The sequence below is a fragment of the Quercus lobata genome, chromosome 2, assembly GCF_001633185.2.
Source record: "Quercus lobata isolate SW786 chromosome 2, ValleyOak3.0 Primary Assembly, whole genome shotgun sequence".
NCBI classification, from domain to species: Eukaryota; Viridiplantae; Streptophyta; class Magnoliopsida; order Fagales; family Fagaceae; genus Quercus; species Quercus lobata.
The window spans coordinates 3,892,754-3,904,084 of record NC_044905.1 but is presented as its reverse complement, the minus strand read 5'-3'; the positions used below and the strand labels follow the sequence as shown (position 1 = coordinate 3,904,084).

Sequence of the window (11,331 nt, the reverse complement as noted above, 5' to 3'; positions counted from 1 at the left end):
TTTTCCGCTGCATACTTAGTTTAATTGGTGATTTGTTTGTGTCACCGCGTATTTGCATGTTAATTTGATTAATTAATAAACTTGGCTAATTAATCAATTAATTTATTACAAAGGGTCAATTCGTTTTTGGCCTATCAAAAATAAATATTCGAATATCCTTTTATGGTTTGTGATATATTAATTCATATAAAGTAATCAAATTTGTAATATTTTTAAAGATTGTTTAAACTAATTAAGTAAGGGTTTCGTTAACGGGTGCCTTTAAAATAATTATTAATGAAAAATTCAGAAGTACTCCCAGAGTACGAAAAAATTGTACTCCCTCCTCTCACATTGATGATAAACTCTATCATATTTTTTAATAAGTTGATTCCACCATAAATGTGAGAAGAATAAACATCATTTTTCGTGCTCTTGAAATATTTAAGAAGTACTCTTTTTTTTTTTTTTTTTTTGAGAAACAATAATGAGTGATGTCAAAAAAAAGAAGTAATCCATTTCAGGAAGAAAAATGTTAATTAATGTCTTAAGAATAAAATAATAAATATTGTTAACAATTTTTTATATTTTTCATAAAAGTGATATTAAAACTTTCTTATTATAATTTATTAATAATTTTCCAAGGACATGACTCTTTTAAAAAATATATATAACTTAAATTAATTAATTAATTTTTTTTCATAATTTTTTTTAAAAATAGTTACTAAACCAATTAATATTTCCCATAAAGTAATCATGACTCTGAGTTTAACCCAATGGTTAACTATATAAACACTGTGGCAACAATGCTGGGTTCAGGTTGAGTTCAGAGGTGAAATGTACTTCGTGTGTGTTGTGGGTGAGTTGGACTGCACTATTACCACAACCACCACAATATCTACCACTACAATTCTTTAACCTCCCTCCATTGATTCTGTCTCACCTGCTTGCACTAACCATTGTTTGTCCACTCACTCACTACTTTCTTTCTATCTCATTTCTTGAAGCTCGAGCCCAATAAAGAGCATGAAGAAAAATATATATAAAAGAAAGAAAAAAAGAAAGAAAGAGAGAAAGCAACTTATCAGAGCAGAATCCATTCACACGCGACATTGTTGGTAGACTAATACGTACAGCAATCAATATTCTATAATTCTATTGCATGTAGCTTTATACCCTCTTTAAATTCTTGCATGGCAAAGGAAAAAACTTTAATTGAAGAAATAGTTGTAGCATTATAATTTACCGGTGAGTGCGCAGAGAGAGTGACAGCTTTTCGTACTAAAGATTAATTTCGATCTTGCAGTACTTTACTTCCAAATTTGCTCATAAAAGGAATGTACCCGAAAAGTAAAACCATATATATGGTATATACGTTGCAGCCTCGCTCAAATCTTCTTTGGACTTTGTTAGTGAAATACCAATTCAAAAAACTACTTTTTTTTTTTTTTTTTTTTTTTTTGCTAAATAAAAAACAACTGCTCTTGTACTCTACTTGTGCTAGTTTGATAATAACATTATATCTATAGACAGTACCCACACAAATTAAGATACAATCCTCTCAAAATATATGGCAAGTGATAATATAAATATATATATATATATATATATGTGTGTGTGAGGGATAGAAAAATATAAATATAGTAATAGGTTTTGTTTTGTTTTGTTTTTTTTTCATTGTCTTAACCCACTTAAATCCAAATTTTATGGTGTGAAACCACCAAAACTATTTGGGGCTATCTATGTAATAGATTATAAGTTTAGTATGAAGCGCATTCATGTAAACTATGATGATGCATCTCTAAATTTTTGTGTCTCTATGATTTAGAGTTTATTAAAATACAACATTCAGGTAATATGTTGTGAACAAATTGTTGAAGACATTGGCTATAAATGATTCAGCACATTATATGTAATTGGCGGAAAATATATTCACTAATATAATTTTCTTTTACGTAGAAATATATATCTAAATAAGAAAATATTGGAGGAACATATGTATAAATACAATATCTTATGTCTATACAGGATTTTACATTTATAAAACATGGTCAGTCACGACCTTCAAAGAAAATTTTATTATTTGGATACATGTAAAAGTGATATTACTTTAATCACAACTTGAATAAATAATAATAAAAAAAAAACTACTTAAAAAGTTAGCATTTATAACCCTATCTCATTTACAAAAAGAATCTGAATAAAATAAATTGCTGAGTGAAATGATATGAATGAAAAATTCATATAAAAGTAATCCTATTCTAATGACAATATATTACGTGTGGAAATATTTTGGAGTGGTTTGGTAGGATGTTTTGAACAATAATTTGTAGTGTTTAAACAATATTTCATACATTTTTACATATTTTTTTATCTATATATATTTTTAAAAAAATACAAATAACATTAATAAAACAATATTACTAATAAACCCTTTATATATCTATATTTATTAAAATATTCGAGAGAGAGAGAGAGAGAGAGAGATTTATAGTAGATTTTGAACTAAGAAGCTTTTTCTTTTTGTGAGTGGACTAGTCCACGCGTGTGAAAGGGAGAGTGGAGTATGAGGTATTATTATCATCACTCCTAGAAAAAGAAGTAGTACTACATTTCTGCATATTTCTCAGCTACTACGAGAGCTACGGCGCACCTTTTTTTATGCTGTGTTGCCTGTGAGCTCTGTGACATTGAAATGATCCGTATATCCATAAATAAAAAGCTTTGCTTTTCCTTTTACGTTTCAAAGGCCTTCTTCCTTGGGCAGTTAAAATTTTTTTTAAAAAAAAAAATGTCATTCAATTCTTTCCATGGAAAACGTTTTACTTTGATTTTATTGTAAAAAAATTAAAAACTTAAAAAGTGTTCGTTTAAATCTCCTATGATAATAGACTTATTATATTTTTTAAAGTTAAATAAAATAAATTATCCCTACCCTAATCTAATGCACACTAAGATGTTTCATTTTTGGTCGGTAAGTTGAGATTTGAAGTACCCAAATTTTGCGGATCAACAATTATTTTTAAAAATAAAGATTTATGGTAGATTTTGTGGGCCTGTCAGTGATCTTGCGCAGTGCACAACCAGTTTAATGTAACCGTAGTTGCTCCTGCACATCAATCCCATCATAACCTTTTTCATTCAAACCTTAATAATTAGTTTTTAACAGTATAATTCTGTTCATTTTCAGTTTTCACACTTACTAAATGTTTAATTCTAAAAATCTGATAAAATGATTTATTTATTGAAATTGCATGTTGTAAGATTGAATTTATTCAATCATCTAATTGGCTTTAATCTATGTCAAATTTGCTTGTAATTCAGCATTTAGTAACCCTGTATTTAGGTGGGTTTGATGTAAGGGTAGTGAGTGAGTTAGAGTGAAGATTGCTCAAGAGTGTGCAAGAAAACAGAAACTCGAGGCTTGGCCTTGCGGGTGACTCGCGGCTGCAAGCCGCCAGACGCAGCACACGTGCCAAGCATGCTGGAAGGTGAACAGTCATGCAAGCTGGAGCACTACAGGACAAAATAGGACAACTGGCCATACGGTTATCTCGCGACTGGATCTCGCGACTTAGTCAAGTCGCGAGATCAAGCCGCGAGCCACCCCTGTTTTGTAAAACCTGATATTTCACATTCCTCTCCCACTCCAGTATAAATACCCATTTTACCCACGATTGTAAGAGAGCTTCCAGAGAGAATTTTGAGAGAGAAACCCTAAAGAAAAACAATATTGATTCACCCACAATCTATACATTAGAGTATCTTCAAATTTCTCAACTCTCTTCCTCTCCATTGTCAAATCCTTGAGAGGCATTATACCAAACCTGATTCCCATCATTATCATTACTGTGAGAGAGCTGTTTGGATTTTTGGGAAGCAGTTAGGAAGGAACCAATCTTCATTGGTTGATGCTACGGTCTAGTAGCGGAATCCGGGAAGCTAGAAAAGAAAAAGGTTCGGCGCAACCTCGTTGGAGCAAGAAACTTTGAGGGTTTAGGTGCATTGAGTAGATTAGGCCTGGAGGGTCTATTGCTGTCCATGTATCCCAACTGTATTTTCTAGTGGATTGTTTATCGCTTGGAGGGCGGCGGAGAGGTTTTACGCCGAGGGCTTTGGTTTCCTCTTCGATAACACATCGCGTGTTGTCTTTGTGTTTGCATATTCCTTTCTCTCTATCTTTGCCTTTTTATTATCTGCTGTGGATTGTATTTTGTTTCGGCTTAAATAGTTTTTACCAATTCCATATTATAGCTTATGTTAAGTTTTCGCACACTAGTTGTTTGACATATTACTTGAATTGGTTAAGTTGTAATTTAAGGGTCTAAACGTTCAAAGGTGTTTATACACGTTTTTGAACTTTCACATGTTAATGGTCAAGTGAAAACTTATCCAATTCCTCTCTCACTCTCTCAAATAAAAGAATTAAAGTATAACTAATACAATATAAATAAATGCTCAAATAACTTTTTGTAATTAGTAACAAACCAATGTGTAATGTTTATGTATTACGATTTGTAATATCTATTGCATTTTTTTTAATAAGTATAGCAACACTTAATTATGTTTTCTCTCTATCCAAACTTTTTTTTATACATATTATAGAATTTCAATGTATGACATTTATTTTATAGTGATTACTTTTTATCATTAGATTAAGATACTAACTAGTTTATGGTGTGTAGACAATGTTTAAACTCTCAATTTCTTATTCAAAAATAAAGATTTTATTAGTTGAGTTAGTTGAAATTTACAATTATAACAAAATTTGGTTTTAATAAATCAACTCCTTTCACTATTATGATCACATAATATACCATCTAATGAGACTTGGGAAATGCTACTATCTAGTTTCTGTTGCGCTGGACAAGCCTCATGATTGACACGTGGACATGTGTAGCGTTTGTGTCTAGCATAAGATATAAATCAAAAGTAATACTATAATTATAAACTATTTTACATACAAACTGTTGGTCAATTGATGTGGTCAACTTTTTATTAATTTTCATCTAGAATCACTATCAATATCATTTTATTATTAACCAATAACTATTCACTACATTAGTAGTTTGTAATTTTTTTGTAAAAAAATTTGTATCTCTAACTGTCTAGCATTACTCATAAACCAAATCAAAAGGACTTTCTTTCACTAACATTATATAATTTATATTTTATTTAAGTTATATGTATAATGCAATTATGATCACTTATATTTTATTTTGGTAATTAAATGATTCAAAAAAAAGTTTTACTTTATAAATATAAACACACACACATATATATATATATATATATTTCCTATTTCGTTTTTTCAAGTTGACCCATGCTTGTAATTCCTAAAGACTTAAACTATTATTCAGCTAAAAAAAAAAAAAAAAACCTAAACTATTAAGCTCCCTAACAGGTGTTCCTCAAAAAAAAAAAAAAAAAAGCTCCCTAACAGGCTACTGTGGACCAGGGTAGCAGGAAGCCCAAACAGAGCCTTGACAGCTCATTGATATTTATAGATTTAAAAAAAAATACTAAAAATTTTGGAAAAATGAATTCTTTTGCTTTCTGTCTTTCAGCTCTGTCATCACAGGTTATTTTCATGTATTGGGCTCTGTGTATCTGCTCCCGCCCTTCCCATTTCACCTTCCCTCTCCCTTTTATGAACCTAATGTCAAAGTTCAGAAAAAAGAAAAGAAAAAGAAGTTAAAATTAAAAACCAAAAAGAAAGAAAAAAAAGAAGAAGGACAGAATTAAAGGGCAAATTAAAAAAAAAAAAAACCCAAAACCAACAATTTGGTGCAATGCAAATTAAAATCAATAGTATCAAATTCAAATCTGGAATTAAAGGGCAAATAAAAAAAAAACCAAACCCAACAATTTGATGCAATGCAAATTAAAATCAATAGTATCAAATTCAAATCTTTTACCAAAAAAATAAACAAATTCAAATCTGGAATTAAAGGGCAAATAAAAAAAAAACCAAACCCAACAATTTGATGCAATGCAAATTAAAATCAATAGTATCAAATTCAAATCTTTTACCAAAAAAATAAACAAATTCAAATCTGGAATTAAAGGGCAAATAAAAAAAAAACCAAACCCAACAATTTGATGCAATGCAAATTAAAATCAATAGTATCAAATTCAAATCTTTTACCAAAAAAATAAACAAATTCAAATCTGGAATTAAAGGGCAAATAAAAAAAAAACCAAACCCAACAATTTGATGCAATGCAAATTAAAATCATTGGTACCAAATTCAACTCTTTTACCAAAAAAAGGACAAATTCAAATCTGACCCACTCGTACCAATCAACAATGGCTCTAAACATTCTCTCATAAGAGATAAGACCTCGTAATCGAAAATGATAGTATAACTTTTTACACACTCTGAAATTGGTCTTCAATTTTAACAGTTGATGTTTCCCACAATTCCACAAAATGTAATTATGAAATTCCAATCCTTATGGGGCCCACTAGTTTGGTGGGCCTTGGTACTGCATAGGTACAAAAATGTCACGTTTCGAGTAATTTTGTAGTGTGGCCCATAATTCAAGTCTGGTTGTATTAGCGACGAGACTCTCCCAATAAATAAACTCAAAAAACCACCACACTGAGAAAAACCCCACAAATAAAAAATTTGTATAGCCTTTGTGTTTTCTCAGTGTTTCAAGCTAAAGACTTTCAGTCTTTCGCACAGAGAGAGACAGAGAGAGAGAGAGAGAGAGAGATGCCTGAGACTGTGTCTTCAGGCTCTTCTATTTTCTTTGGCCTATAATGAACACAGACCCAAACCTCTTCTTCTCAGAAGAAGATGGCTCATTTTCATCTTCATCAACAACAGCAATATGAAGAATCAAATGCACAGATAGAGGAAAACTCAACTCTTTTATTGGACGCTCTTTATTGCTCAGAAGAGAACTGGGAGGAAGATGAACAAGAAGAAGTTGAAGATAACTATCATTGCAATAGCTATAATAAGCCAAACCCTTTTCCTGTTTTGCTAGAACAAGACCTTTATTGGGATGATGAGGAGCTAATCTCTTTGTTCTCAAAAGAACAAAAAAATGAAGTCTTTGAAAGTCTCAACACTGATCCATATCTAGCTGGGGCAAGAAGAGAGGCTGTGGATTGGATTTTAAGGGTCGTTGAGCATTACTCTTTCTCTGCTCTCACAGCTGTTCTTGCTGTCAATTACTTTGATAGGTTCTTATTCGGCTTCCAATTTCAGCAAGGGAAGCCATGGATGACTCAGCTCGCTGCTGTGGCTTGTCTATCTCTTGCTGCCAAAGTGGAAGAGACCCAAGTGCCTCTTTTGCTTGACCTGCAGGTTTGTACACTTTTGAATGAATCTTGGTTGTGTTTAATCTTGTGTTTGCTTCTTCTCTGTTTTATTCAATCTAGTTGTCTTTGTTTTATTTAGGTGGATTTGAGTACGTATGTATTTGAGGCCAAAACGATTAAGAGAATGGAGATTTTAGTGCTCTCAACGCTTCAATGGAAAATGAATCCTGTAACCCCACTTTCTTTTCTTGATTATATCACAAGGAGGCTTGGTTTAAAGAACCATCTTTGTTGGGAATTTCTAAGGAGGTGTGAGTGCATTCTTCTCTGTGTCCTTTCAGGTTAGCCATCCAATCCAATCCAAATTTTCCTTCTACTTATTGCTATTATAGATTTACATTCCATATAACATGCAACACCATGAAAACCTCAAATTATTGAACTTTTTTTTACTTTGAATCCTTAATTGCAGATTCTAGGTTCATGTCTTATCTCCCATCTGTTGTGGCCACTGCTACAATGCTGCACGTTGTTAATACTGTAGAGCCTTGTCTTATTGTTCAATACCAAAACCAGCTATTGGGTATTCTCGGAATCGATAAGGTTGGTATCCTTAAACACTTCAAATCACATAAAAATTCATTTTTTACAATGTTTGAAAATGCAAATCTGATTATGTCCTTGCTCTAATCTTATTTATAGCAAGACAAAGTAGATGAGTGCTGCAAGCTCATCTTGGAATTGGCTTCAAGAGGCAATGGCAATCCGTCCAACAAGCGCAAGTTTGGCTCTTTACCAAGCAGTCCAAAGGGTGTAATGGACGTGTCATTTAGCTCTGATAGCTCAAATGATTCATGGGCTGTGGCAGCTTCATCAGTCTCTTCCTCACCTGAGCCTTTGTCCAAGAAGAGCAGGGCTCAAGACCAGCTTTTACAGCCACTCAACCATCCAAGTTCAGATATTCTCAGCATTCCTCGTTAGCTAGTTCCCTAAATTCACTCTTATGGACTACATAGTCTTGTATGTTTAATAATCAATATTTTTCTTTTATATATGTCCAAGTTAAATTGCCTACCATCTCTGCATTGTTTAGCCAAGTCCAATTTCGTGGCTAATATATACCACATATGACTTAGAGCACAATCTTGTAAAGGATTGGTTGGGAGATTTGGGAGCAGAGATGGTTGGCATTTTATCCGGAAAGAATCAAAGGACTTGAACATAGTAATGAAGAGTACCTACTCGCACTTATATATTTACCTCTCTCCTCTTTATGGTCCATTCTCATGAACACACAAAAATCTTTATGTTGGTAACTTACTTCAAATCAAAGATTTTCAAACATGTGATGGACCAAACAAGCAAAAAGAGTGATTTGTTTCATTCATATTGTCATGTATATATATAGTTGTTTGCAATTTAATATTGGACAAACTTACAATTCAACATAGAGAAGAGAATGTGGATGTTTCAAAAAAAAAAAGAAGAAAATGTGGAAATGTATATTCTTAAATTCATGTATACTTAGGGCCTGTTTTGTATTCTATCTCAAACTTACTTTTGTACATTTTAAATAATATTATAGTTATTTTTATATATTTTTTTATCCACATGTATTTTAAAAAATTACGAACAACATTACTCGTTAAATTAACAAACACCTCACGAGTAAACGTGGTCGAATTGGAATTAGTTTGATGAGAATTTAGAATCGGACTTAATTTGGGGATAAAAGGTTGTTGTATAAATATAAATATAATGTGATTGTGTCAAGTAGATGAGGGATAGCTTTACTATAGAATTGTGGAAACGAGAGCGAAATTAGGGAATGCATAGAAAGGGTTTTGGTTCTGCATGTGAAGGTTGGAACATGTTGTCGGCCACTGGTTTTTTTTGGGCTTTGTTTTTGTGAATATCATTTGGGGGGGGGGTTTGACCTCGTTGGAAGAGCAAAAATTTTGAATGACTGTTTGAAATTTGGCTAATGACTGGCACTGCAGTAGCTTAACCAGCTGTAACAACCGCCCAATTTCATATTTTATGCATAGTATTTTTCACTTCCTCCTATGTGCTTCCTCTGTTTTACTTCTCATACACGCAAAGATCTTTTAAAAAGTGGGGAAACAAAAAACAGTGATGTATTTTTTTTTACTCTAGTGATATGGATGATTATGATTAGATTAATTTACTTTCACTTGGATTCGATGATAATATCATTTTCACCCTTTTTATTTTGCATTTATTACTCTCCGAGCATAGTAAATGTGACTCCGTTATCTCACAAATGTGAGAGGATTATTGCTTTTGGTGTTTTTGGATGATTTCAGCATTCTCAAAGTGCATTTCTGATCCGGAGAGTTAAAAATTTTCATCAATGATTCTACTAATATAACAGTGACTACGTTGCGCCCTGCTCAACTGGTCAATGAAAGCTACTAGAGAGACATTCATAATGCATCATATGACATTTCGTTATGGTCCTCGAAATAAATAGGATGAACTGCCAAACAATATGTGAGTAGTTTAGATGGCGAACATCAAGTATTCATTGCATTCCTGCTGAATTGGCAATGAGACTATATTTATTAAACCTTGATAAGATGTGGGCCAATTTTAGTTAGATTGTCGAGGCAATGAATGCATATTTCTCCTTGCTTGTTGAAACTTGAAAATAAGAATACTTATTTTATTTTATTTTATTTTTTAAATAAAAAAAATACTTACATAGTTTTATATTCCATTATTATACTGGTTAGGTCATATGGGTCATTTTTTTCGTTGCCAAGTAGATGAGAAGGGCTTTCTCAAAAAAAGTAGATGAGAAGGGGATGGAAAATTAATAAAAATCTCAGCAATTGTAAATAACAAATGCCCCACTTGAGTAAACAATTAGGCCAGTCGATCTTGCTTCAGAATTGTTTATAAAAGACACACACAAGAAGGCTTGCATGTGCTTTCTACAACTTTAATCTAAAGCGAATCATGACTTGGCTTTATTCCCCAACCTAAATAGAACAAGTAGCTAGATTTCTTATGAAAAGCTTTCTCTAATAAACTCATTTGTATAATTGTATTGTTGAGTCTAATAAATTATTTTAATTTACTGTGAAACTCGGAGTTCTATAAGATATAAACTCCTTTCATTTTCGTTTATATTTGATCATATCACTTATGGCCACTTGTGTGTATGTTTGGATTGACTTATTTAAGTTAAAAATATAATTATACTAAAAATATTTTAAAAATCATATATAAGTAAAATAAATTATTAAAAAATTTAAGCTAATTCAGACTTGCGTGGCCGTAGCAAGTCAATAGATTGAAATTTGAAATTAAGAGACTTTGTAACTCCGTTGCTCATAACATTGCTAGACATATTAGTATGTTTTTGGTGCGGAAGGAAAATGTTCCTTCACACTTCAATGCTATAATTTTAGCCAATATGGTTGTTTTTCTTGAATAAAATTGCAGTCTCCTCGAAAAAAAAAAAAAAAGAAATTTGAAGTAAAATATTTTTCATTTTGTAGTCCTTGCCTATATTTTTCTTTGTTCTTGTTACTCTACTATTTGTAAAATTGAAAGGGTAATATATCGAAAAAACAGGATTAAATAGAAACATTATGTAAAGTTGGAGAATCAAAAGTGTACATTTTTAAAAAAAATATTTTTATTCTTTCATAGGAAGGGGGTGAGAGATTAAGAAAAAAGGGGAACCTAAAAAGAAAGTACAGGGCTAAGCCGCATTAGTCACGTAAAGCTTCCGTAAGAGAAGATTAAAAGGAGAAAATGGATGCAATTAGATCCACCAAAAACAAAATCCACAAAAAGGAGAAAAGTTGAAAGGTGGGGAATGTTGAAATTGGGGGACAATATCTTTTGATTTTGTTGGAGATGTCCTTGTTGTTCCTTAGTTCTTTGCTTTTGGTAGTTAGGAGTGTAATGTAGTGTATTTCAACTCAAAAAGAAAAAGTTAAAAAAAAAAAAGACAATGATAAGATATTGGATTATTTGATCTAGAGAGAAAGGGAGAGGAGCGAGTAAATTGGTTCCAGTGAACATCTTCTCTTCTTTTATGGA

The 11,331-nt window shown here is 31.8% G+C and overlaps 1 protein-coding gene across 1 annotated transcript; it reads left to right on the top strand.

The window, feature by feature from the left end:
- The first annotated feature begins 6,515 nt into the window (after positions 1 to 6,515).
- Positions 6,516 to 8,565, top strand: LOC115974132 (cyclin-D3-1-like). The gene is made up of 4 exons (XM_031094347.1): positions 6,516 to 7,300; positions 7,394 to 7,595; positions 7,727 to 7,857; positions 7,957 to 8,565. The coding sequence occupies exons 1-4, from the start codon at positions 6,785 to 6,787 to the stop codon at positions 8,233 to 8,235; spliced, it is 1,128 nt and encodes a 375-aa protein (XP_030950207.1). The 5' UTR covers positions 6,516 to 6,784; the 3' UTR covers positions 8,236 to 8,565.
- The last annotated feature ends 2,766 nt before the right edge of the window (positions 8,566 to 11,331 follow it).

Bases quoted from the DNA above. Each gene is read 5' to 3' on its own strand.
- LOC115974132 (XM_031094347.1), top strand. From the start codon at position 6,785: ATGGCTCATTTTCATCTTCATCAACAACAGCAATATGAAGAATCAAAT. The intron at 7,301-7,393 runs GTTTGTACACTT...TGTTTTATTTAG, and splicing joins CTCTTTTGCTTGACCTGCAG to GTGGATTTGAGTACGTATGT. The intron at 7,858-7,956 runs GTTGGTATCCTT...TCTTATTTATAG, and splicing joins GTATTCTCGGAATCGATAAG to CAAGACAAAGTAGATGAGTG.